General features: G+C 43.8%; 2 protein-coding genes across 11 annotated transcripts in view; one reads left to right on the top strand and one right to left on the bottom strand.

Annotated features, from left to right (window-relative positions):
* SENP1 (SUMO specific peptidase 1) overlaps positions 1 to 1082 on the bottom strand; it is a 65502-nt gene extending 64420 nt beyond the window's left edge. Inside the window, exon 1 of one of the 6 annotated variants that reach the window (XM_063593066.1) lies at positions 957 to 1082. Coding sequence is in view for 3 of the 6 variants with exons in the window: in XM_008951134.6 (XP_008949382.1) it covers positions 331 to 382 (52 nt within the window). In the remaining 3 variants the exon portion in view is untranslated. Of the gene's footprint in view, positions 1 to 330 lie in introns of all 6 variants that reach the window. The other 5 variants (XM_003825790.5, XM_008951134.6, XM_008951136.4 and 2 more) reach the window with 5 other exon arrangements.
* PFKM (phosphofructokinase, muscle) overlaps positions 246 to 27801 on the top strand; it is a 40872-nt gene continuing 13316 nt past the window's right edge. Inside the window, exons 1-6 of one of the 5 annotated variants that reach the window (XM_055095709.1) lie at positions 409 to 739; positions 2290 to 2380; positions 2999 to 3121; positions 17793 to 17885; positions 25365 to 25438; positions 26318 to 26395. In XM_055095709.1, the coding sequence (XP_054951684.1) occupies positions 539 to 739; positions 2290 to 2380; positions 2999 to 3121; positions 17793 to 17885; positions 25365 to 25438; positions 26318 to 26395 (660 nt within the window). In that variant the 5' untranslated portion in view covers positions 409 to 538. Of the gene's footprint in view, positions 349 to 408; positions 740 to 1069; positions 1189 to 2289; positions 2381 to 2998; positions 3122 to 14254; positions 14489 to 17792; positions 17886 to 25364; positions 25439 to 26317; positions 26396 to 27801 lie in introns of those variants that run through there. The other 4 variants (XM_055095710.1, XM_008951130.5, XM_008951129.5 and 1 more) reach the window with 4 other exon arrangements.

Raw genomic sequence — 27801 nt, 5'->3', positions numbered from 1 at the left:
TAGGAGATGATGTGATCTAATCCATCCAGAATAACCAATTATAACAAAGACCCTCAGTCAAATAGTTGGTAGTAGATAAAAGGCTTTATATGAATATTACAAGAATCACCACCACTCCAAATATAATAAGTGTACCAAATATGAAGTAAAATGACTTTAACAAGGCTGACTTGAAAGTGATAAAGAAGCAAGTTACTGCCAACCAGATAGTGGAAATACTGCACAGGCACCGATAAACAGAAATCACCAAGCTCAAGGAAAGAGAAACGAGGCATATATCCAGAGATCACGTTAGGGTACACCAAGAAAGAGACGGTTCAAGGGAATTACCAGGAGGCGATGAGCCAGGTAAGCAAATTGTGGCAGTTAAGGGGATTTTCATAACCTGAGCAGGAGGGTCCAGACGTTTCTTTCTGATGGTGGCACTAGCGATATCACATCTCAGGGAGATACCACAGAGTAGGAGAGTTGGAGAAATGTTTACGTGAGACGCAGAAGTAGTCAAGAAATATCACTCGGGTCTCAAGGAAGGCGGGAGATGAAGCCGGTACCACAGAAAGCCGAGCTTCCCGGTGAAAACAGCTCTCCCCAGAGAAGACCCTGCTCTGGCGGGAAAGCCCCGGAATCGCAACCGGCCTTTCCCCAAGTACGGCTGGGCGCTGGGATGGGGCCTGCTGTAACGGCAGGGAGACGGTCTCTCCGCGGCCCAGGAGAGAGAGACCAGAAGGAACGGCCTCAGGTAGCCTAACGGCCACCGGCGGCCACGGCGCGGCCACCGGACAGCAGGGGGGAGGGGAGGTGGTCCCAGGGGGCGGGGCAGAGGAAAAGGCGCCGGCCCCACAGTGCTCCCCGCTTCCGCCCAGTCCAGCCCGGGCCGGCTGACCGGGTCCGACACAGTCTCCTGGACCAGGCTCCCTCCATCCTCACCCCTCCCCCAGCTTCCCGCCGCCACTCACCGAACCGGAACCGGCTGCCATGCGAAGGGGTTTCCGGCCGGGCGCGGAACGCAAAACCCGGGAACCGCCGCGAACCGGAACCGCCTTCACAGCACCGGAAGAGTCGCTAGGTGGCTGAAGAGGAGGGGGCTGGGGCAGGAGGTCAAAGAACAGAGTTAAGGACCAGTGGGGAGCCTGCGCGGTGTGGCGAGGCCCGAGAAGCGAAGGGAGCATTTAAGACTAGTCGTAATTTGTCAGTACCCTTTTCAGTCTGGGCTTTTTCGCTTTCTCGTACTCGGAATACTGTTAGTGAGCCCTTCGTCCTATGCTTTTCTCTGTTCCCTCTGCTCCCTTACCCGCCGCCTTCTGGTTCCGCACGGCGAGTTTTGCTTGCGTTCCAGTTTCCATGGCAGCTTTTCGCGGTGGCCCTAAATCTGCGGAAACCTGTGGCTTCCCCCGACAGATAGGGACCTGAGATCTAAATCGATGTCAGGCTATCTCGTGTTTTATTGAGAATCACAGAACGTTAGTGCTTGTAGAGGTTATTGGAGATACTTTAGTCTTACCAGGTTCAGAGAAGTGAAGTGATTTCCCAAAGGTTTTAAGTGCACGGCCCATCTAGGACTAGGAAACAAGTTTCTTAACTTGCAGTCCTGTACTCTGCACCACCTCATACTTGATTGACCATTCAGCAAACAAACAAACAAACAAAAAGCAACTTGAGGACGGATTAGGCTAGACTCTGGCAAGATGTAGAACCTTCCAGAACTCTGGAGGAATTTGAAACAGGCAGAGCTGTGAGGAAAGCTTTTGGGAGCCCACTAGAGATCTGCTTTTCTGGGTAGAGATAAGAGAAGGACCCAGGAATCACCTGTGACCTTTGAAGGGCTTTGTTGTTCCTGGGACACATTGATTAACCTGGAATCTGCCATACTTTCTAAGAGAACATAATGGGAAGAAATATGTTTGTTCATTCAGGCTTTTTGTCAAGCACCTCAGCTTGGCAGGCCTCTGGACCCAGGCCCTGTAGAAGTCTTAGAGAAATGCCCCCTTAATAGGTCCTTTACACCCAGATCACGGCCACAGGCACAGTCTGAGCTCAGACTTAAAGAAGGGCAGTTTCTGGAGGCCCCCAGCCTTTCTGATACTCTCAGCAGCTTGCTGAGTTCAGGGTTTCCTCCCCTGTCAAATACATCAAAGTAGATTATTTGTATTGCCTCACGTGCTGATACTTTTATACTATATTGTCAAGTCCTAAGGCCAAGTAGTCATGAGTGTAGCTGGTCCATGTCAGTCACTGACATCTTATTTCACAGCTCCGTTCGTTTGGATTAAACTCTGTCTCTATTTCTAGGAGGCAGCCATGCATAAAGACGAGTTTCATCTGAAATTTTTCATGTGTGTGATTCAATCTCGCCAGTTAGTCAGGACTCCTCAGAGAACAGGTACCCTTGTCTCCTGATCATACTCCAGTGACAGAGAATGGGTTCTCTCACAAGAAGTCTAAATACAGGATGTGAGGCTTTCTAGTGTAAATACGGATTTTAGGGGTCAACTGACCTTGTTTATCACATTCTCACTTTGATAAAATATTGGTCACTGAGTCGTGTATTTTCCAGGTAAGATTTTGACCTGGTTTGTTGTGATAGATGCCAGGCAGATAAGGAGGACTTGAGAGTTGAGGGGGGAGCAAAATTTATCCCATGAGCTGGTCATTATTGTGTTGTTATGTGAATTACTTCGACCAGTCTGGGCTTATCTGTGGGAATCTTTATTGTCATTATAACTGACCCTCCAAAACTATCAGATAAATCAAGCCCTAAGGAAAAATGGCCTTCTCATCCACCCCACCTCAAAGTATCTAGTTCTATGTTCTGCTTTTCCCCCATGTATGTCAAGGGAATAGAATCTTTTTGAGGTACATCGCGTCTCTAATTTTTCACTGGATTTTTGGAAAGAAAGCCCTGGACAGCTCAAGAGTCATAGGGAAAATGAAAGGGAGTAAGGAACACTCCCTTCCCAGAATCCCACCTTGAGGGTGACCTAAAGCTATTGTTTCTCAGCTGGGGAAGCTTCTACTTCCAGCATGCTCATACCAAAGCCACCACCAAAGACAGACATCTTGAAGAGTCTAGATACTATGGATGATCCAGACACCGTGGGAAGCATACCTGTTTTCAAAACTGGTGAGGCATGTGGGTCAACGGTGAGAAATGTTCAAAGGAATATGGGAAAGTGAAAGTTGTATGCATAGTATTATAAATCAGCGTAGACCTACTAAAGCTGAAATATAAGTTAAGACCCAAGGGGGAAAGTCTGTGTGTGTGTGAAACAGAGAGAGAGAGAGAAAGAGAGAGAGAAAGAGAAAGAGGGATGGGGAGGGAAAGGAAGAAGGGAGAGAGGTGGGGATGGATCATCTGGGAAATTGTAGGGAAACGGACACATCTCTCTATGCAGAATAACTTAATTTGGTCAATATTAAATCAATTGGCTCATAACTGTAAACTACTAATCTGGTTTATCCTATTGTCAGCATCCTTGATATATAAATATGTGAAACTTAAGAAAGTTGACTAAATGAGTTATTATTTTACAAAATGATTCTAAATATTGTAAAAAATTTTCATCTTAGGAAACCATTTAATAATAGATTTCTCATGTATTTTTAAATGTTCAATTCACAGGCAATTTATATGAAGCTTCAGAAACACATCTATGTATTTCGTCTTAACTTAAATACATCTATATTGGAGTCAATTCACTGGAAACCTTTATTGAGTTCCCGCTATTTGCCCAATAATATACTAGAAATGATAGATTATAAAACATATATATAAGACATATCCTTGCCATTGCCCCAATAGCTTACACTTTGGAAATGCCTTAGCGATTATTTACCCCAACTCTCTTATATTTTCAGAAGGAACTCAGGACTAAAAGGTTTTCCTCAGAAAGTTGATAATTTCATTAAAGTAACAACTACTAGCACTTATGAAATATATATCAGTATTTAGCCATATTTTTGAGCACTCACTATTTGAAATCATTGGGCTAGACTCTGTAGGAAATGAGAAAATGAAATAGACACTTTCCCTGTTCCCTAGGAGCTTATGATTAAGGAGGGGAGATAATATGGAACAATGTGTAAGTTAAGAACTTAATAATTTTGGTTCAAAATGTTGAATTGGTTCAAAATAAGATGCCATAGAAATGTAGGGTTCAAGATAACTTTGGTTCAAAATAAGATGCCATAGAGATGTAGGGAAGAGAACAGCCAGCTGACTGCTCAGAGCCAGCTTTTCTTTTCCTTCCTTCCTTCCTCCCTCCCTCCCTCCCTTCCTTCTTTCTTCCTCCCTTTCTTTTTCTTTTCTTTCCTTTTTTCTTTTCTTCCTTTTGCAACTGTTTGTGGTCTACATCCCTTTAATCAGACTTCCTTTGCCCCTGCATAGAAAGCAGCAAGAAATAAACCCAGCTGATGGTTTTTTCCTATTGTTTATTGAATTTGTACAGATTATTTCTTATTTGCCCTCATCTTTCCTGCTTTTTTCATTCTCCTTTTGCTCTGGTGTACCTAAAACTCACCTCAGACTCCCTTTGCTCTGATGACTCATTTGGACCTGCTTCTGTGGTTTGAACTCAGCATTGTCTGATGGACAAAATTCTGATGTTCAACTTCTGCCTTTAAATCCTGGGGTCTGTGTGGCTCAGTTAAGTGGCCACTCTTAACCCTTTCAGCTTTCCTACTAGAGAAAGGAAATCTAATATTTTCCCAGCACCAATAAGGCCTCCATTCCTCCTCTTCTGCCTACCTCCCTGCTTCCTTCCTCATCCTTTCCTCTTCCCTTCCTCCTTCCCTCCTACTCTTCCTCCTTCTTTGACTTCCTTCCAAGAGAATGTGTTGAGCACATACTATGTCAAGTACTGTACTTGGCACTGGGAATAAAGTAGTAAACAAAACAGGTACATTGTCTGCTCTCATGAAGTTTATAGTCTTGTAGGACTAAGACAGTAATCACACAATCACACACATGGTTATATAACTAGAATGGTGTTAGTGCAATGAAGGAAAATAACTCCATGTAATCAGAGGATAAAACAGGGGATGTAATATGGCCTGAGAAGTCAGAAAAACCTTTCTCAGGAAGACCTGAGGGATGAGTATGCATTAGCCAGGCAAAGAGAGAAGAGCTTTCCAGAAAAGGGGACAATAGGCTGTGAAACGGGAAAGAGCAGAATGGGCCAATGTGACTTGATGATGGGGGGAATAGCGGGAGAGTGAACTGTACAGGTGGTGTAAGAGCCAGATTGTGCAGTGCCTTCTAGGTCTTATGGACACTTTTGAGCTCTGGGAAATCACTGAAGAATGATAGGATCATATTGCGTTTTAAAACATCTTTCTGGCTCCTGGGTGGAGGATGGATTGGAGAGGTACGAGGGTAGTTATCTGCTCTAATGAGATGGATGCCACTGCCTTGCTCCATTTCTCACCTCTAGGCAATGCATCACTATAGGGCACCAGTGAAATGGTGAGGAACTCATGTCGTCAAACAACAGAGATGAGCACAGAGCTACTGGTGCCCAAACATGAAAAACCCCTGGCCTGATGTCTTTCTGCTTCTGCCAGCCCAAGAAATTCACAGGGACTCCCTCCAGGGTGTTCTGCTCCTTGTTCTAAGTGCAGTTGTATATGGAGATTCTGTGCTCTAGTCCTTAAGAAAAATGGAATATATTTCTTTCTTGTCTCTTACCTGGCAGGGAAGCAGCTGCTGTTTTTTCCAACATCTTGCCTATCAGTATAAGCCGCTCTGCCTGTACTATAATGAGGCAGGCTGTGTGTGTGTGTGTGGCCCATAGAGGATCAGCTCCTGGCATAAGAAAGCCACTTGATCCTACACTGGGGCATAGCAAGGGTGCGAGTCACCTAGGCTGTACACTTTACCCCTATGTCCTGACCCCTAGGCTTTTCAAAGAAAGGTGGTTAGCATTTCAAGATAGGTAAGAGTGTGGGACAACTACTTCCAGGACAAAAGCTCAGGGGTAGCAGGCACCTTTGTGGTCCAGGCTCTGATCCAGCAGATCCAACTGCCCACTAGACATAAAGCCTCTCCTGTGTATAAAGACTTCGATGATGGGCAACCTGCCTAGGTAACTAGTGACTCTCAAGACTACTTCTAGTGACCTGAAAATGTGGGAAGCATTCCAAAGGAGTGGTGCTTCGCCCATTTGCTCCTTGTGTCACAGCTTCTCCCTGGAAGATAAGAGCTTTCTATCATATTTTTCACTTCATCTAGGCCATCTATCACCAGCATTGCCCATGCCCCCTGCTGCCCTTCTGATCCTCTGTACCTTCCTTTGGAAGTAAAGCAGCCTTGAGAAGAGTTTTTATTAAAGAGGCATTAATGATGGAGGACCTTTGCGTAGTGAGGAAACCCTTCTGCCTATATAACAGCATGGTGGTGCAGGATATGGAAGGCATATTTAGAGTCAGTATAAATATTGATGCGTAGTCCCTTTGCAAGAGTGAGAGCTCAAGTTAAGACAATGAGTTCAGCTTGCTGAGAGGTAGTGGAGCGGGGAAGATCAGTAGCCTCAATGATAGATGTGGAAGATACTATAGCATAGCCTGCCTTTGCTGGTGAGTGGCGATTAGGCCTGGTGGAACTGCCATCAATAAACCAAGTGTGATCAGGGTGAGGAATAGGAAAGAAGGAAACATGGGCAAATGGAGTGAATATCAGGTGGATCAGAGGGAGACAGTCATGGGGGTCAGGTGTGGTATCCAGAATAATGTGGGAGGCCGGATGGAAGTCTGGGCCAGGAACAATGGTAATTGTGGGATACTCAACAAAGAGTGAGTATAGCTGAAGGAGCTGGGGAGCAGAAAGTATATGCATCAGGTGTGAGGAAGAAAATAGATTTTAGAAGTTATGAGAGCTGTAGAGAGTGAGTTGAGCATAGTTTGTGATTTTGAGGGCCTCTAAAAGTATTAGGGCAGCGGCAGCCGCTGCACAGAGGCATGATGGCTAGGCTAAAACAGTAAGGTCAAGTCATTTGGATAAAAAGGCTACAGGGTGCAGTCCTGGCTTATGTAAGAACTCCGACTGCACGGCCCTGCACTTTGGCTGTGTGTAATGAAAAGGGTTGGGATGAGTTAGGGAGAGCTAGTGTGGGGGCAGCTTCTAGGGCTGTCTTTAAGGAACAGAAAGGAGCGGCGAAAGGATTTAGGATCTGTGGGGTCAGCTAGGTTTGCTTTTGTGAGTTTATATAATGGTTTAGTCAGGATGGTAAAACTAGGTATCCAAAGGTGGAAGTACCTAACCATGCCTAGGAAGGAAAGGAGTTGTTGTTTTGTAGAAGGGATTGGGGTTTAGGAGATTTGCCAGACATGATCAGCAGAACACGTGTGTTTTCATGAAGAATTATGTTGAGATAGGTAATGGATAAGGAAGAAATCTGGGCCTGACTGAAGTAATGGGGGCTGTCCGTGAAGCCTTGTGGCAGTACAGCCCAGGTAATTTGCTGAGCCTGATGGGTGTCAGGGTCAGTCCAAGTGAAAGTGAAGTGAGGCTGGGATGAAGGGTGCAAAGGAATAGTAAAGAAAGCATGTTTGAGATCCACTACAGAATAATGGGTTATGGAGGGGTTGTGGAGGGAGGTATTGAGGTTAGGAGAGTATATGCCTTTGGCACCACGGGGTGGATAAGCAAGACAATTTGGTTGATAAGGTGCAGATCCTGAACTAACCTGTAAGGCTTGTCTGGTTTTTGGATAGGTAAAATGGGGGAATTGTAAGGAGAGTTTATAGGTTTTAAAAGGCCATGCTGTAACAGGTGAGTGATAACAGGCTTTAATCCTTTTAAAGTGTGCTGCGGGATGGGATATTGGCGTTGAGTGGGGTAAGGGTGATTAGGTTTTAATGGGAGGGTAAGGGGTGCATGATCAATCACCAAGGAGGGAGTAGAGGCATCCTATACCTGTGGTTTAAGGTGAGGAGATACAAGGAGAGGATATGAAGGAGACTTTGAACTGGGAAAAAAGGCAGCAATGAGGTGTGGCTGTAGCCCAGGAACAGTCAGGGAAGCAGATAATTTAGTTAAAATGCCTTGACCTAACAAGGGAACTGGGCAGGTGGGGATAACTAAAAAGGAGTGCTTAAAAGAGTATTGTCCAAGTTGGCTCGAGAGTTGGGGAGTTTTAAGGGGTCTAGAAGCCTGGCTGTCAATACCCGCAACAGTTATGGAGGCAAGGGAAGCTGGCCTTTGAAAAGAAGGTAATGTGGAGTGGGTAGCCTCCGTATTAAGAAGGGGACGGACTTACCCTCCACTGTAAGAGTTACCTAAAGCGTCTGTGATGGTCCAGGAGGCTTCCAAGGCGACTGGGCAGCGTCAGTCTTCAGCCGCTAAGCTGAGAAGATCTGGGAAGGAGTCAGTCAGAGAGCCTTGGGCCAGAGTTCCAGGGGATCTGGGAGTGGCTGCCGGGTGAGTTGGACAGTCCGATTTCCAGTGGGGTCCCGCACAGATGGGACATGGCTTAGGAGGAATCCCGGGCTGCAGGCATTCGTTGGCCAGATTTCCGACACTTGAAGCAAGATCCTGGGGGAGGCGGTCCTGGAGGAACACCTGGCCACTGGGGTTCAGGCATTGTGAAGTTCTTGTGTGCTGGAGATGTGGCTGGGGTTTCTCTCACAGTGGAGGCAAGTAATTGCAACTCAGAAATACATTGCCTCTACTCTATTATTGTACACCTTGAAGGCAAGGTTAATTGAGTCCTGTTGTGGGGTTTGAGGACCGGAATCTAATTTTTGAAGATTTTTCTAATGTCAGGAGCTGACTGGGTGGTAAAATGCTTATTAAGAATAAGGTGGCCTTCTGGCCCCTCTGGGTCTAGGGTGGTAAAGCGTCTAAGGGTTGCTGCTAAGCCGGCCATGAACTGGGCTGGGTTCTTTACCTTGGGTAGTTTCTTTAAGTTTGTCATAATTAACAGCTTTGTAAGCTGCCTTTTTAAGCCCTTCAACTTGGCAGGAAACCATGTAGTCTCGCCTAGCTATATCTGGGGAATCGGCCGGATGGTTCCATTGGGGATCGCCTCAGGGAACTGCTCTAATGCCTTCCTGGAGGTGTGGTTCATGAAGCCAGCAGTTATCAGCATACGATTGGGCTAGAGAAAAAACTTTCCCATTCATCTGGGGAGAGGGTAGAAGTTAGGATGACATTTAGGTCACTCCAGGTTAAATTGTAGGACAGAGCTCGATATCGGAATTCCTGCATATATTTAGTGGGGTCTGATGAGAAAAAGCCTAAACGCTGGCTGATTCGGGAAAGGTCTGATAGAGAAAAAGGCACGTGTACCCTGACTATGCCTTCAGCTCCAGCCACCTCTCTAAGAGGAAATTATTGGGCAGGTGGGGGAGAGCTAGTCCTAGAACGAAACTGTAAACCGGACCGGGTGTGGGGAGGGGAGGTAATAGAAGGGTTATAGGGTTGGGGAGCAAAGGCTGAAGAAGAGTTGGAGCCTGATTCAGCCTGGCGGGGAGCGACGTGAGGAGGAGCAGTGTGGGGAGGAGGTGAGAGGTCAGATGGTTCAGTAGAAAAGGAAGATTCAGAAGACTCAGCAACGCTTGGGGTTGGGACTGAAGGGACAGGCCAGAGGGAAGGAAGGAGGATTTGGGACAAGTTGCATTGGGAACACAGACTAGGGAGGGAACAAAGTGTGAAAAATGCCTGGATGTAAGGCACCTCAGACCATTTGCCCATTTTTTCGACAAAAATTATCTAGGTCTCGTAGGATGGAGAAATCAAAAGTGCCGTTTTCTGGCCATTTAGAACCATTGTCGAGTTTGTATTGGTGCAAAGCGGTGTTGCAGAAGAAAATGAGATGCCTAGATTTTAGGTCAGGCGAGAGTTGAAGAGGTTTTAAGTTCTTGAGAACACAGGCTAAGGCAGAAGAAGGAGGAATGGAGGGTGGAAGGTTGCCCATAGTAAAGGAGGCAAGTTTAAAGAGAAGAGTAGAGTCATGGAGAAGGGGGATGGGGAGCAGCTCTGGGCTGCAATGTGGGTGAGCAGCCAAAGCAGGCATCCCCGCAATTGACTTGCCACCAAGGGAACACGGGTGAATGATCAAGGCAGGCGTCCCTGTGGAGATCAGACACCAATGGAACATGGGTGAATAATCAGAGAGGCATCCCCACGATGATTAAACACCAAGGGAAGACTGCTGACCCGGGTCTTCGGCACCAAATGTTTCACGTGTCCATGTGAAGAGATCACCAAACAGGCTTTGTGTGAGCAACAAGGCTGTTTATTTCACCTAGGTGCAGGTGGGCTGAGTCCGAAAAAGGAGTCTGCAAAGGGTGGTGGATTATCATTAGTTCTTATAGGTTTTAGGATAGGCGGTGGAGTTAAGAGCAATGTTTTGAGGGAAGGGGGTGGATCTCACAAAGTACGTTCTCAAGGATGGGGAGAATTACAAAGAACCTTCTTAAAGGTGGGGGAGATTACAAAGTACATTGATCAGTTAAGGTGGGGCAGAAACAAATCACAATGGTGGAATGTCGTCAGTTAAGGCTATTTTCACTTTTGTAGATCTTCAGTTGCTTCAGGCCATCTGGATGTATACGTGCAGGTCACTGGGGATATGATGGCTTAGCTTGGGCTCAGAGGCCTGACAGCCTGACCGTCTTGGGCACATGTTCTCAGGATCTCCTGAGGGCTCTATCACAGGCCATTGGTCACTCATATTTGGCTCAGAATAAATATCTTCAAATATTTTACAAATTTTGACACTTCTTGTCATATTTATATGACACATTTTATTTATCTATTCTTTAGTTGATGGACTTTGGGCTCTTTCCACATTTTGCCAACATTGTGAATAATGTTGCTATGAACATTGGTATACAGATTTTGTGTGTACATATGTTTTCATTTTTCATAGGTATGTACCTAGGAGTGGAATTGCTAATTAATATGATAACTCTATGTTTAACATTTTGAGGAACTGCCAAATTTCCACTGCAGCTGCACCACTTTACATTCCTACCAGCAATGCAGAAGGGTTCCAATTTGTTCACATCCGCTGTAATACTTTTCTTTCTTTTTCCTTTCCCCCCTTCCCTCCCTTCCTTCCTTCCTTCCTCTCTCTCTCCCTCACTCCCTGCCTCCTTCCTTTCTTCCTCTCCCTCTCTCCTTCCCTCCTTCCTTCTTTTCTCCTTCCTTCCTTCCTTCCCTCCCCCTCTCCCTCCTTTCTCTCTCTCCACCCCTCCCTACCTCCTTCCCTCCTTCCTTCTTTTCTCCTTCCTTCCTTCCTTCCCTCCCCCCTCCCTCCTTTCTCTCTCTCCACCCCTCCCTACCTCCTTCCTTCCATCTTCCTTCCTTTCTTTTTTTCTTTTTTGATAATAGCCATCCTAATGGATATGAAGTAGTATTTTCACTTCAAATGAAGTAGTTTTGATTTGCATTGCCCTAATGGCTATTGATGTTGAGCATCTTTTCTTGTACTTTTTAGCCATTATATATCATTTTTAGAGAACTGTCTATTCAAGCCTTTGCTCATTTTTAAATTTTTTATGTTTGAGACAGGATCTCACTCTGTCACCCAGGGTGGAGTGTGGTGGCGCAATCTCGGCTCACTGCAAGCTCTGTCTCCCAGGCTCAAGTCATTCTTGTGCCTCAACCTCTTGAGTAGCTGGGACTACAGGCATGTGCCACCACACCTGGCTAATTTTTTGTATTTTTGTAGAGACGGGGTTTCACCATGTTGCCCAGTTTGGTCTTAAATTCCGGAGCTCAAACAATCCACCTGCCTTGGCCTCCCAAAGTGCTGGGATTACAGGTGTGAGCCATTGTGCCTGGCCAGTTTTCCCTACTTATTAACATCTTGCATTAGTGTGGTACACTTGTGATAATTGATAACCCAATATTTATACATTATTATTAGCTAAGTTCCATAGTTTACATTAGGGTTTACTCTTTGGATTGTATAGTTCTATGAATTTGACAAATGCATAATGTCATGACAAATGTATGTCATGTATCTGTTATAGCATCATACCGAATCATTTTAGTGCCCCTAAAATCCCCTGTGCTCCACCTATTAATCTCTCCTTCTCTATCCCAAGCCCCAGTAACAACTGATATTTTTATTGTCTCTATAGTTTTACCTTTTCCAGACTGTCATACAGTTGGAATCATACAGTATGCAGCCTTTTCACACTGGCCCGTTTCACTATGTCTTTTCCTGGCTTGATAATTTCTTTTTATTGATGGAAAATATTCCATTGTATAGCTGTATCACAGTTTGTTTATTCACCTTTTGAGGGACATCTTGGTTGCCTCCAGCTTTTGGCAATTATGAATAAAGCTTTTATAAACATTCATGTGCAGGTTTTTTGTGCAGACATAATTTTCAGCTCATTCAGCTAAATACTTAGGAGTGCTATTGCTGGATCATGTGGTAAGACAATATTTAGCTTTGTAAAAAACTGTCAAACTGTCTTCTACAGTGACTGTACCATTGTGCATTCCCACCAGCAATTAATGAGAGTTCCAGTGGTTCCACATTCTCATTAGCATTTGGATTTTTGAATTTTAATCATTTAATCATTCTAATAGGTGTGTAGTGGTGTCTCACTGTTTTAATTTGCAGTTCGCTAATGACATATGATGTTGACATCTTTTCATGTTTATTTGCCTCCTGTATATCTTCTTTGGTCAACTCTCTTGCCCATTTTTAAATTGAGGTATTTTCTTTTTATTGTCAGTGAAAAGAGTCAAACTGTAAAACATTTGAAGAGATTTATCCTGAGCCAAATACGAGTGACCAATAGCTCCCCCATGACACAGCCCTCAGGAGATCCTGAGAACATGTGTTCAAGATGGTCGGGCCACAAGTTGGTTTTATAAATTTTAGGGAGATATAAGGTATCAATGAATATATGTAAGATGTACATTCATTCAGTCCAGAAAGGCGGGATAACTGGAAGCAGGGAGGGGGGAGCGGGGCTTCCAGGTCATAGGTAGATTCAAAGATTTTCTGATTGGAAATTGGTGAAAAGAGTTAAGTTATTGTCCAAAGACTTAATAGAAAAGCAATCTGTGAGGACCAAGGTTTTATCAGGTGGACAAAGCTTCCAGGTAGCAGGTTTCAGAGAATAGATTGTAAATGTTTCTTATCAGACTTAAAGAATCTGTTCTATCAGTAATTCCAAAAGGGAGGAGCATATAATGAAGTGTGTCTGGCTTCCCCTTTCCATCAACGTCTGAACTAGTTTTTCAGATTAACTTTGGAATACCCTTGACTGAGAGGAGGGGTCTATTCAGATGGTTGAGGGGCTTATAATTTTATTTTTGGTTTAGATTCTTAATGAGTTGCAAATGAGTTCTTTATTTATTCTGGATGCCAGCCCCTTATCAGATACATGATTTGCAAATATTTTCTCCCATTCTGTGGGTTGTCTTTCCACTTTCTTGATGGTATAATTTGGAGAACAAATGCTTTTATTTTGTGTAGTCAAATGGGGTTTTATCTCCTAGTCACTTGCATTTGTATTGTTTGTGCCAGAATGTGCAGAGGTAGAGATAAAAGTAAGCAAGAGGAAGAGGGCAGTGGTAAAAGCAAGAGGAGACCTGACTGTGGAGACAATGAAGCAAAGGCATAGATGGAGCAAGGGAAGGTGAGACTTGAGTAATGGATGCACCTCTTGCTCTGGGAGCATCTGACCCTTTTTCCAGAGTGGATCCTGTTTGCTGTGAAGCCCAATTTATATGTTTGCTTCACTGCCAGAATCCCGCCCCCATCCCTCCCCACGCAGGCTTGAGAAGTGGCCGTCACAGCCACGCCCTTCCCTCTTGACACTTCATTCCAAATAGCTAGCTTTTCTGTACTTTCTCTGAGAAAGGTAATGTAAATGTAAAAGAAGTTTTTGAGGCTATTCTATAGAAGATGTCATAATTCAATGTTCCTTAAAGGCAGGGACTATATTTATTTTTTTAAACCTCTCGGCACCTAATGCAAAATCTAGCACACAGACTCCCAAGAAATGTTTGCTTAAAGACGGATAGAGGGCCACAGGGGCAGGTTTTATTGGCAGTTGCTGAAGATGTTGGAATGCAAGGTGTCTCAGGCAGTCTGGACTAGGAAAAAGTTCTGTGTTGAAAACAAGAGAAGCAACGAAATAATTTATTATTCCCATTAAATAAAGATGCTGATGGCTCTCGAGATAGATATGAGGACCCCAGGACTCTGGGGAGTGAAGGAACTAAGCCGCTGCCATATCTGAGCTGAGTACTTAGGGGGAGGAGGAAGAGGAGGAGAAAGGCAAGCAGGAGGAGGCGGAGTCTTCTTGTCAGCATCTGTTAGTGGAGGTTGGGAAGCCTCTCCTCCTTCCCCCTCCCTCGTTGCCTCCACCTGGCTCCTCCCCATGTTCGTCCAGCACCCCTCCCCCCTTTCCCAAGGACAATCTGCAAGAAAGCAGCGGCGGAGGAGAGCTAAGACTAAAAGGCAAGAGGGGCCGTTGAGTGAAGAGCAAGGGGGAGAGCTGGGAGTGAGGTGGGAAGGTATGGGCCGGGAGCAGGCGGTAGGGAGAACTGAAAGGAGCAGAAAGGAAAAGAAGAGATACGGCATCCTAAGCTGGAGCCGAGAGGGGGATGGGCAGGGCAGTCGTGAAGGATCCTAGCCCCTTGGCCAGTCCCCTCCGCTTGCAGGCTCAGCTGCATTCCCCAGGAATCTGGGATGGGTGGGTGGGGCTCGGACGGGTTGCCCTTGGCTGCCTGACCGTACCCTGGCACTCACCCAATTCAAATCAGTGCGCCTATGATGCTGCTTCTCTGTTCCTCCCTGCCGCGTGCTTATATACGCACGTGATTTTAGAGATATGTTTTAATATCTGTCTGTTTTTGTCTACGTGCGTGTCATTGTGGGTCTGTAAGGGATGCTTATACATGAGTCTGCATGAATTTCTGTGTCCTGTGCCTCTATAACTGTCTTAGAGATTTCAGGAGAAGAATATGAGCGGTTTTTACAGGTCAGCACTCTTAAACTCCTCTTGTTATGGCGAATTTTCTCCCTCACTGACGCTTCCAGGGGTGGAAGAGCTCTGTGTGGGATTCTACCCCCGTCATGAGCTCCAAGAGTGAATGAGAAGAAAAAACGGGAGGAAAGGGATCAGCATACCCAGATGTCTTGTTTTTTCCTTTCCACCTTTTTGCCTTCCTATTTGCCCTAGTCACTTAATCTTTCTTTTTGGAAAACAGCAGAAATTTGGACATGAACATTCCAGTTAAATAAGAATGTCTCTAGTCACGCGTGTCTCTATGTTCCTTTCACTGTTTGTCACTATATGATTTCTCAAGTCCAAGTTAAAAGTGTGTTTTAAAGTAGAATATGGAGGTATATCTGTATCTAAGCCGATTTTACATTTTTCATATATTTGTATTTCATGTAGTTCATCAGTTCATTAACGTTTTCAACAAGTATTTATTGGGGTCCTGTAATGTGCATAGACTTTGCAAGTCTTTAGTGAGCTGTGGGAGAGTTTTTAAAAATGATCATGATCCCTGCCCTGGAGGAGTTCTCAGTCTAGTTAGGAAAAATGACTTTAGCAGCCATCCAGTCCAGTGGTTGGCAAACTTCGTCTGTAAAAGACCAGATAGTAAATATTTTAAACTGCAGGCTTATGAGTCTCTGTCACAATATCCATTCTGCTGTTGTAGCACAAAAACATCCATGATAATACGTGAATGAACGAAGGTAGTGCACATACTGAAATTTGAACTTAACATTTTTCACATGTCATGAAGTACTTTTTGCAACCACTAAAAAATATAAAAACCTTTCACAGCTTACTGCCATACAAAAACGTGAGAAGGGCTGGATTTGGCCTACAGGCTGTTGTACGCTGACCCCTGATCTAGTCCAACCCTCTTTTCAGTGCGTACGAAACTATTAAAATGCCACATAAAGCAGGCCGAGCGTGGTGGTTTATGCCTGTTATCCCAGCACTTTGGGAGGCAAGGTGGGCGGATCACCTGAAGTCAGGAGTTCAAGACCAGCTTGACGGACATGGTGAAAACCCGTCTCAATTAAAAATACAAAAATTAGCCGGGTGTGGTGGTGCATGTCTGTAATCCCAGCTACTCGGGAGGCTGAGGCAGGAGAATCGCTTGAACCTGGGAGGCAGTGATCCAGTTTAGACAACATGTGGTTAGAGGAAGTCCAAAAGAAGGTTTCCTTGACCTGTGGTAATCAGTAAAGGTTTAATAAGGGTACAACTATCACTGGTCTTAAATGATGGAATGGGATGTGAATCTGTGGAAAGGGCCAGGGTAGCCACCTGGACAAGGGATGCAGTGTGCCCAGGCACAAAAGTGGGAAGAGCAAAGTAATGTTCAGGTGACAATGGAGCAGAGAATCTGTAGGACCAACAGTTGAAGCTATATGCAAGGGCTAAATTATAGAAGCTTCGAATGCCAACCCAACAAATTGGGACCTTATTTGTTAGTACTGATTATATGTAGTACGTTCATTAATCTCTGTCTGTTAACACAATGCATGTTTGTGAATGTATGTCTTCATATATGTCTCATTGCATTATTTTATTATTTGTGTGGATTTGGGTGTTTATGTGACTTATGTCTCTATAGGCAGCTACCCTGAGTTCTCCAAATGCAGGGTAGAAGCAAGCACAAGCTGCCCGTAAAACTTGGGTTCCTGTGAATGAATACACATCTCCACTGAAGCCTAGGGACCTATGACCTTCCTATGAAGGTTTATTTTGTGTGTCTAATAGAGTGAAGAAAGGAACACAAGCACAAGGAAACCAGCTATTGTAGTAAGCAGTTCAGGTGGAAAATGGCAATGAGGATAGAAAGGAGGGGATGGATAAAGGAAGATAATAAGAAGAGAGAATAATAGGATTTAGTTACTGTTTTGAATCTGAGAGGAAGGGAGGAGATAAATTTAAAATAACAGGTTTTAGCCTGAAAAACTGGGAGAGTGATAATTCTACTGACATTTTATGGATACAAAAATATGTCCTCTTGTGTGTTCCTTTGAGAGAGGTGATCCCTAAAGAACAAAATATGAAGGTGTTCCCATGTCGTATGTACACATCTGTGTATATACGGCAGTGACTTTGTGTTAATTTTCTCATTTCATAGCATGTAGTAATGTGAGGGGCAAGACCCAAAGACCAAGGATCAAGAGATGCTCAGGAGGCTGACATCCTGAGAGGGAAGAGCCATAGAAAGCCCCTGACCATTCTTGAGACTGACACCATTAATTTGCCTAACTCTGATGTGCCTTTATAGCCTCAGACTCCAGTTTCAACTCCATATCACCTAACCCCATTCCAATAGCACAATTCCATAACACCCAACCCTAATCTTAATTATAATCCAACCTACCCTTGCTCTTCTACTTCTACTTTGCTGATTGTCATCAGTGCCCTAAACCTCATCTGATTCCAGCCCTCTGCAATAACCTATCCCTTCATTGAAAAGGGAGGGATCGTTGAGGCTAACTCAACTTTTTCTCCTCCCTTTCTCATTTCTATTCAGTCAACTTCTCTTTTCCCTGACCTTAGTTTATTCCCCAAATAGGTTCCAATTGGGGTGGGAGGGATCAGGGAGGAATTAGGACCTTAGTAGTCTTGGGCTTGATTACATGACATTTCAGCTTGTCAGTCTACAAGGGTGTGGCTTTCCTCTGGAAGAAGTCCAAAGCTCTCAGGCTGCAAAGCTCAGACTTGGTATAGTGGGAGAGCCTGACTGAGGTGGCTCTAGCCAGTCTAATTGCCGTTCCTTTAGCTAGTGGCATCTTGATTCCTGCTGTGTCTTAACTGACCATTGTCTTAAATTCTAGAGTGGATCATGACCCATGAAGAGCACCATGCAGCCAAAACCCTGGGGATTGGCAAAGCCATTGCTGTCTTAACCTCTGGTGGAGATGCCCAAGGTAAGGAGGAGGGGACAAAAAACATGGCTGGTGGGACTTTTGGAATTTACTGACTCCCTTAGCCTATACAATAGAATTATTCTTCTGTAGGTTCACGGGAATTTTGGGCTTTGCTAAAAATTTCTGTGAGGCCTAAGTCCTCAAGTGCATTTGAATTTTATTTGCCATGCGTTTATTTACCCACATCTTCATAAAACTTCTTTCCAAGTTTCTTTGAAGACAGGGGGCTCTTTTGGTCTTTGGGAACCTAAAAGAGTGGTGTTTTCTCAAGCAGCATTGGAAAGAAACTAAAGAGATAAAGTTATTGAGAAGGCAGTAAGTGGATTAACTTCATGTACTTTGGTAATGGTGGGGATGGGAGGAGACCCAGAATTAGTATATGGTGGGTCCCAACTAGGTCTTCAGGTATTAACTCTGATGTCTGGAGAGTTCCTGCACTGACCAAGGTCAGTCAGGCACTCGGTTTTCTCTGGCCTTTCCTCCTCTTCCCTTTCATTACCCCTTGAACAAATAGGAACAGCAGCAGTTAATCAATACAGATCCAGTATGAGGGGGAGGGGCAGAAAACAGAGCCAGCAAAAACCCTTTTCTAGGTTGAATTTAAGAAACCTGGGAGTCACGAAAATTAGGTATATAGGAAACACGGAGTGGGAGTAAGAGGGTATGTGATTTTTTTTAAAAAAACTTTTTCTCCTTTGATCTTCTGATATATTCTGATACATTGAAAAGTGGTAGAATTTCTTTGAAAAGGATACAGGACATGGAGACAATTAGAAAGAGAGAAGGAAAGCGATTTCAGCTAGGCTCCCCTCCTCTGCACCACTGTTCCTAGGCTTTTTTAGACTTTGCGCTAAGGACCCACTTTGTATAGAGCCCTGTCTTGTATGTTGTGAAGAAGTTGAATTCCTTTAGGAATTTATAGTTTAATGAGGAAACTAGAATTCTTACATAAGGCACATAAATAAAAATAAGCAAGTGTGCATTAACCAAGTGGAATCTACTTACATAATGAAATGATAGCCTCTGATTGAATTAATCAGTGAAAACTTCATGGAGAAGGTAGACTTCAAGACACTGAACTCTATTTAAGTAAGGTTCTTAGAACAGTAGCAGGCACATCGTAAATACTCAATACATGTGATCATTAATTAAAAATGAATTAGTGAGTATCTACTGTGTCAATCAGGATGATGATGAGGTTCACCGGTGATACATCAGTGAAAAAGTCTGACGCAATCTTTGTTCTTATCATACTTATTAGTATATTAGTAAAGCTAGACTTTTTAAACTAATATTTATTATAATTGTGATATGGGTTATGAATCAGAAAGTGCTAGAATGAAGAAACTGAGGAAGGAGGGTACGGAGGTCTGAGTTTAGGAATAGTGACCAGATTAGGAATGCAGAGCCCTAGTTGAGTTTGCAGAAACCACAGACCTGGCTTTTATTGCATCTGTCTTCTCTGCTGGCAGAGTACCATGCCAATACTGAATTCTTTAACATGTACTTGAGCATTGATCCTGAAACCTTGGTAGAATGATCTGTGGACCCAGATTGTCAGATTAGGGGAAGAAAGAAGAAAGCCTGCTAAACAATCCAAGTGAGCTACACAGAGTTATAAAATGAAGAAGAGCTTTTTAGAGAGGGAAAGAGAGAAAGAAAGGTCAGACTAGGATTTAACTTGGGTCTAAGAGCAGCAGAGCCCTTCCACCTTCTGATCCTGAGCAGTGAGACCCTCTTATTCTAGTGAAGACCATAACTCACTGCTGTAAGAAAAAGACCCTATTTTATGGAGGCAGGGACTATAGATAAGCTGATTTCTGAAGGACCCAGCTGATAGGCACAGTGTAGCCAGGGAAATAGCCCACCTGCAAATCCCCATAACATCACAGCCACATGTCACTAGGGATTGAGAGTGATAGAAACTGAAATTCTATGGAGGCAAGGAGGCAAAACAGAAAACTCAAAATAGAGCTGAGAGGTCCTAGCTGAAGGAGAAGCTCAAATTCAGAAGTCGCCTGCCCAGAGCTGAGTTTGATGGACTCTAGTTCTCCCGGGGAGAAAACGTAGAAATGTTTTGTTTTGTTTTTTTTCCCTTAGGGCTTGTGGGCCACATGGGAAAGTGAGATTGAGCTGTGTAAAATCCATAGAGGTCACAGCTTTGTCATTCTCCAAATTCAGCAAAGCTAATCATCTCTTGAGGTAGAAAAATGGCCAGGAATCAGACATCCTGAGCTCAAAAACAAAGAACTCTGGGATGCTGGGCTGATGCCGTACCAAATCCTAATTCCCTTTCCAGCCTAGGAATGGCTTCAGCCGCCAAAACTATGCTACCTTTAGCCTTATGACATCGGCATATTCTACCCCTGGAAAGGACCTCAGTCAGTCATCTGCTCTGGCCCTCTGTCTCCAGATAGCCAGCCATTACAAATGTATGTTTATCTTTTTGATTTTTTTTTAAGAGATGGGACGGGATCGGCCAGGTGCAGTGGCTCACACCTGTAATCCCAGGACTTTGGGAGGCCGAGGCGGGCAGATCACCTGAGGTTGGGAGTTTGAGACCAGCCTGACCAACATGGAGAAACCCCGTCTCTACTAAAAATACAAAATTAGCTGGGCGTGGTGGTGCATGCCTGTAATCCCAGCCACTTGGGAGGCTGAGGCAGGAGAATCGCTTGAACCCGGGAGGCGGAGGTTGCGGTGAGTCGAGATCACACCATTGCACTCCAGCCTGGGCAACAAGAGTGAAACTCTGTCTCAAAAAAAAAAAAAAAGAGATGGGAAGGGATCTTTTTATGTTGCCCAGGCTGGTCTTGAACTCCTGGCTCAAGCAATCCTCTTGCCTCAGCCTCTCAAGTAGCTGAGACCACAGGCCATGTGCCACCACACCTGGCCTTTTCTATTTTTAAAGGTTCGCACGAACAGAGATCCTTTTACCTCTCTGGCTTGCTATTCTAAGGTTTATAATTTTTACTTATGATATCCATTAGAAAGTGCAATTCATCTCTAACAAATGTTTATTCCTCATATATTTTTAAAAATCTTATGAAAGTTAAGGCAGAAATAAATTATTTAGTATCAGCTTTAAAAAAAGTCATGCTCAAGTCATTTATTAGATTTTTTTTCTGTCTAGTCTCATAGAGACCCATTACCCACAGTTCTTCTTTCTAAAACCTCTTCCCAATATGCCGTAATTGGAGACTCCAAATTACGTGCTTATGATGTTCTCCAGAACCCCTCCTGACTACACCCAGAATACCTACTGGATGGTGCCTGTAATCTTATCCTTCGTCTTGCTTCTAATAAGTCAGACAACTGCCATGGAGGGTTATTTAGGGCAACATGGAACAGCAAAGGAGACTCTGGCCAGGACTGGCTTGGGGCCAGACTAAGCTAGTCAGGTTGGCTAGGAGAGCTCAAAGAATTACCGGGGCTCCTTAATATAAACTATTTGTATACCCCAAAGTTTGTGATTTTTAGGGAACTAGGGGTTTGAGGCATAGGTACCAGGTACATGAAGAGCATCCTAAAATTTGGTTTCTAGGAAAACACTCAGATATTCAAGTTGGAGACAGGATGAATGACTTCTGGAAGTTGGTAGAGTTGAGGTAAGAAGAAGGCAGAGGGAGAAGAGAATTTCCTTATTGTGAGATTTTTTTTGTATGCCCAACAGATTTGGATAATCCCTGCCCACCATCTGTTGTTTGCTTTTGTACTGAAAACGTTCAGAGTCACTTGTCTCTCTTAACCCTGGGTATACCAACAGGATTGCATTAAGTTAGAGTTTTTGCAGGACCATTTACTCAGCTTGGGAACAGGAAACAATGTTCCAACCTATACATTTCAGAACAATTTTTTCCCTTATTTCCTGAAATTACAAATCCATACTCCAGAACTCCAGGTATCCAGAAGAGAATCCCATAGGCCTTGTGAAAGACTGGAAAACAAACTTTAGTTTCGTATCTATTCTGATCTTATTGAGCTAACTTTATTCATCTTTCCTAAAGCATTGATGGCTTTGTGTTGACTTTTGACCTTGTTCCTTTCACACACATAGGCTATTCCTCAAGCTACTGAGAAGCCCCTCTCTTCACAGATTTTTTGGTTTTGATGCCTTCAACTTAAGGTTGTGAACTTAGGCTTCTAGACTTCATGGGGCTTTGCCTTAGTGATGTCATAAGTAAGCTTTGACATCAGTGCTCACCAGTGGCTTCTTGTTGACAAGCCCAACCTTTCAGGCCTTACCTTAGATCAGTTATCAGAAGCATTTGGCACTGTTCCAACTTCTTGAAACTGTCCCCTTTGGCTTCTAAGACATTGCCAAGTCCTGGTTCTTTTGTATTTCTTGCTGCCCCTTATTAGTTTTTATCATGGAACCCCCCTTCCCCTTCCTGTTCCTTCAATGTTGATTTTCCTCAGGGTTGCATTCCTTGCCCCTTTCCCTTATAATTCTGCATATTCTCTTGAGATAGTCTCTTCTATGTTCACATGGATACTCCACAAGAACTTCAAACAGCATATCCAAATATGAATGTATCACCCCCACTGCCACCTGCCCAAACCAAAACCTGCCTCTGCTGAGTCAATGGACCACGCTTTTACCCTTTGTCTAAATCAATCACGGGACATTTTCTCCTTCTCTGACCCTTGAAATGTAATCACATTGCCAACTGGATATAAGTCCTATTGCTTCTGTTTCCTAGACGTCTTCTGTCCAGTATTTTGTTTTGTCCCAAATGCTACTCTTCCAGTTCAGGCCTTCCACATTTCTTTTCTAGGATGCCAGGTAGCCTCCTAACCCTAGAAATCCCTCTCTCAAGCTGTCTTTCACACTGCTGCCAGAGTTATCTTTCTGAGATACAGATCGCATCATGTCCCTCTGCTCTCTAAATTCTTCAGGGATTCTTTGTTGTATGCAACTTTTCTTTTTGGAGGGGCCACAGACCCCTTTAAGAATCAAACGAAAGCTGTGGACCTTCTCCTGAAAGAAATGTCCATGCCCGCAGAACTTTTCATACAGTTTTGTGGGGTTCCTGGATTCCCTGAAACCCATCACCCATGGATCCCTGATTAAACCCTGGCCTGTAGAAGACAAGTCAAACTTCTCATGGCACATAGGTGCCTGCCCACCTGTAGAGCTTCATCTCTCACCATTTCCTAGTTTATATTTTATTCTTTATAATACTAAATTACTTAAGGTTATTTTTTGACCCTCACCTTTATTTGTGCTATTCCCTCTGCCAAGAATACTCTCCCTCAAATTATCCACCTGACAGAAAAATTTTAAAGGAAATTGTCCTTTAGGTCCCATGACAAATGTTGTCTTTTCTGTATAACCTAGACGTCCTTCTGGCAGGCTTAGATACTCTTTGTCCCTGTTTCGACTGTACTTTGTCTCTCTCTCTCTCTCTCTCTTTTTTGAGAGATGGGGTCTCACTGTGTTGCCCAGACTACACTTAACTCCTGGGCTCAAGTGATCCGCCTGTCTCAGCCTCCCAAGTAGCTGGGACTATAGGGATGCACCATTGTACTTGGCTCATGTCTTTTATAGGGACCAATAGACCATATTGTAATTCTCCACATGTCTTGAAGACCATTACCAAGTCCTTTATCTTGGTATTCCCAGACTCTGTGGTGGTCATTGCTGTACCCCCAGTGCCTAGCATAGTGCCTGAAACATGATAGGTGTTCAGTTAATATTTGTTCAGTGAACAAACGGACCTTCAATTCAATTTGGAGCTAATAGCCATGTAATACCAACCTGCAAAAAAAAGAAACATTTTGATTTTTTTTATTCCATTCTATTCCTGATAGCCTTGGATTATTCAAAAGTTTGTGATGGTTTTTTAGTTTGGTGCTGCAGATTTTTCCGATTACTAGCTCTCTTAGTGCTTGTTGGTATATTACATTTCTCCACGCAGGGTTAAGGACAACATGAACAGATTTTAGATTAAAACAAAAATATGTACTAGAATGTCTAAGAGAGACTGGCTAAAATGGTTTACAAGAAGTTGACCCATCATGGCTCTAAGATTCCCTGTGCATCACCATGTGCTCCTCGTCACATTACATGGTAGGAAAGGAATGTCTCCCATCTCTCACCAATAAGGCCATGCTTAGCACGGGATCAGTGCATTGTTCCTAATATGAAACACACATATGGGACACCTGCTGTGTGTTTTATGTTGGGACGGGTTGGCTTTTTCACAGTGCTCTTGGAAGAGAGTTCTTTTCACTGAGCAGCTACTAGGAGAGGGATAATATCATCTGTGAAAAAGGGAAAAGGATTGCCTCTCTATTTTAGTCCTAAGTTTTTGTTTTGTTTTGTTTTAATTTTATTTCTTTTTTTTTTTTTTTTTTACAGATGGAGTCTTGCTATGTTGCCCAGGCTGGTCTCAAACTCCTAGGCTCAAGCAGTCTTCCCAGCTTGACCTCCCAAAGTACTGAGATTACAGGCATGAGCTACCGTGTCCAGCCCTAGTTCTAAGTTTTTCTTCCAGTAGAAGCGGAGAGAGAATGATTTACAGTATACTTTTTGAGTTCCCCATAAACATCTTATATACAGGGCCACAGGAAGAGACTAGCAAATATTTGTTGACTAATTGAGGAAATGCCAGGAGAACGCAGTGAGAGAATAGAGTCCCCACCAATTCTTCCTGCACACTTGGTCACAGCCTCTTCTGGCAGTGTGATAACTAGTAAATCACAACTGTGTGGCACACATTGGAACATAGACCAACTCAAGTGACACAAAAAAGGGGTGTGTGTGTGTGTAGACTGAGAGAATCAGCTGTCTAGTAACAGATATACTGTGAACTTGTGAATAGACTGTGACTTGCCAGGTTACTGAACCATATAGAGTCATGTCTTTGTCCTGAAATGCCAACTAAAAGCTGATGTCTCGATTCAGTGCAGAAAGCAAGGAAAAACCTAGTACAGCCATTGACATTAGTAGGACAAGCCATGGAGGCTAATAATGTTAACTTAGGCATCTGAGAACTTGAATTCTAATCTGAACTTTCTAAAAGTACTAGCTTTGTGCCCCTTGACCTTTTTGAGTTTCAGTTTCCAAATCTTTAAAATGGAGACAATTCCAGGATTGTTAACAGCATTAAATAAGATGATGTTTGACAAGCTCTTGGCAGTGTCTAGCCCACAATACACATTCAAGAAAATGCGTTATTCTTGTTGTTATTGTTTCCCAGATGGTCCTATGAAGGAAAGGTCTTGGGAAAGGCAGGATTTTGGGGGGGCTTGAGGAGCAATGAATGCAGATTATCTGAAGCTCCAGTAACATTGACTGCAGTAATTGGGAGTGGGGAGGCCAGAAGACTTTGATGAGAGGATTATTCTAGATTCAGAGAAAAGACTAAATAAAGTACTGATTCGTTATCTTTAGCCAAATGTAATATCTCTGGATTCCAGGGCGCCTTTTCTTAGGAGCAACCTCTCCGTGACTTCTTTTGTCCCTCCTTTCAGGTATGAATGCTGCTGTCAGGGCTGTGGTTCGAGTTGGTATCTTCACCGGTGCCCGTGTCTTCTTTGTCCATGAGGTTGGTTCTGTACTTTGTTCTTCATCATTCTTTCTCTGTCCTCTTCTAAATCTGCCTTCTATCCCCTTCCCACATTCTGTGTCCTTACCTCCCAGTTAGTTACATTGCTGTGTTTGATTTTCCTTGACTCCGTAGCTTCATGAGTCACTCTTTCCTACTTGACTCCAATAGTGATGGTGGGACCTGAGCATCTACAAACTGGGTCTTCATGTTGCCTGTTCAATTTAAAGGAAAAAGTAACTCTCAGTCCTCCTTTTATCTCCCTCAAAACAGAGAAAGAAATGGAAATGGGTGGTATTTACAGCAAATTTAGTATATCCAGGGGAAGAGCCCCAGGAGAGAAGAGCCTTGCTGCATTTCTGTAGTTTGCATAACTTTCTGAGGTTCTCAAATCTTCTTTTGCACCCTTCTCCCAGTACCCTCTCATGCTTCACCCACTCTTCTTTTTATAAGGTCCACCTGCTTTCTTGTATCAGATTTTATAATCTTTTAGAGCAAGTCGCATTTCTTTCCTTCCCTCCCACCAACTTCCCCTTCTCCTTTTCTCCATGGTTATCAAGACCATCTGTTATCATTGGTCCCCTGGGAAGCAGGTTGGAGGAGATAGGATGAGCCAAAAATAAGAATTAAGATTAACTATTAGGAAGGATATCCACATCCCAGTATTTCAAAAATGGGAGAAACTAGAAGAGAGTATTGCAAAAGTTGATGCCTCCTTCTTTGGACTGTGTTAAATATGATAGTCTCACGAGCATCCAGGACTCACTAATGGGAGGAGGTGGCTTGATTCTCAGAGAATCTCTTCCCAGGGATCCTGTCTTAATCTTGGGAATTTATAGAGAAGCCTAACGGGCTGAACAGGTATAATGTGTCACACAGGGTTATCAAGGCCTGGTGGATGGTGGAGATCACATCAAGGAAGCCACCTGGGAGAGCGTTTCGATGATGCTTCAGCTGGTATGTTCCAGAGAACTCCCTGTCCCATATTTGCTCTGTCCTTGTTTCATCCCACTCTGGTTTGGGCTTATGGTCTCCCAAATTCCCTGTCATGTGGTTTCATGGGAAGGAATTCAGTGACAAGAGAGGGACCCTATTTGCCCTTTACTCTTAGCATTTGAAAATACCACCCTGGTTTCCTGGGGCAGGGAGAGGGTGGAGGAGTGATCACAGGATGCTTTGCTCTTTATGGAAAGGTCATAAACAAGACTATGGGGACTGACACATAAGCAGGTCTTACTCTAGGGTCACAGGGAAGGTCTGGCCCTGAAAATAACCTTACCAGAGGACTGGAGCCAGAGCCAGAAGTGGAGCTGAAATCTGCCAGTCCTCATGTGATGGAGATGAGGTGACCTGAAACCAGACCACTTAAAGGACGAAGGAACTGAGACAGCCTTTCGGAGTCTCAAAAAAATCCTAAGAGTATCCTGAGGATTTCCACAGTCCTTTATGCTACTTGCTCCATGTTGTTTTAGGCTTCTCATGTGTATCCACTGTGGGCTAGCCCACAGTGAGTGAGAGAAATATAATCATTTGCTGGTTTACTGAAAATTTGTAAATTACATTTGTATCCCCCTTTTTTCAGCTCAGTTCCCTAAAAATCCATGGGCAAAAATTTAATATGCAGTGTCTAGTGAAGGCTCTACCTAGGTGCTAAGTAATGGTGCCTGCCATAAAGTGGTCTGAGAATAAGCCAGAATTCTCCACCAGTATCCCAAAGTCATGGCTGCCCAGGAGTACATATGATATGAAAACCTAAGTATACTTACCTCTCTCAGGTAAGTATACTTTCTCTCAGGGATAGAAAGCCTTAATTTCCCAGGGACTTATAGATACCTCTCTTGGGGTATCTATAAGGCTTTCTTTACCTAGAGCTATTTTTCCTGTGAATACCTGGATATTGCAGCTTCTGCTGCTGGCACCATGGATTGCAAGGAGCTAAGGGGAAAGGATTGGCAGTACCTGGGTACAGTTAGAAATCTCAGTGTAGAGAGAGGAAAAATACTACAAAACACATTGGGATGAACTCCTAATAATAATTTGGACACAATCCAGTAATGTCAGGCCATTAGGGAGAATTTCTAAAGACTGAAGTCACTGCTTCTAAGATGTGAAAGTTGGAGATTATTTGAGAAGCCAACAGACATGTATGTATTCACTTGTTCTCTTTAGGATAGTCATGGATGACAAAGCCTTCAATGAAAAGAGTTCTTAGCAGTCTTCTCAGATGTGTAGCAAAATATGGGAATGACCCTATGATGCCTCAGCCAGCATCATTTCCCTTTCCTTTGGAGGGGACAGATCACTCTTAAGGATGTCAAGGAACTTTCTAGGGAGTCACACGGTTATGTTAGGCCATCACAGCA

The sequence above is a fragment of the Pan paniscus genome, chromosome 10, assembly GCF_029289425.2.
Source record: "Pan paniscus chromosome 10, NHGRI_mPanPan1-v2.0_pri, whole genome shotgun sequence".
NCBI lineage: Eukaryota > Metazoa > Chordata > Mammalia > Primates > Hominidae > Pan > Pan paniscus.
This window is presented reverse-complemented; position numbering and strand designations above follow the sequence as displayed.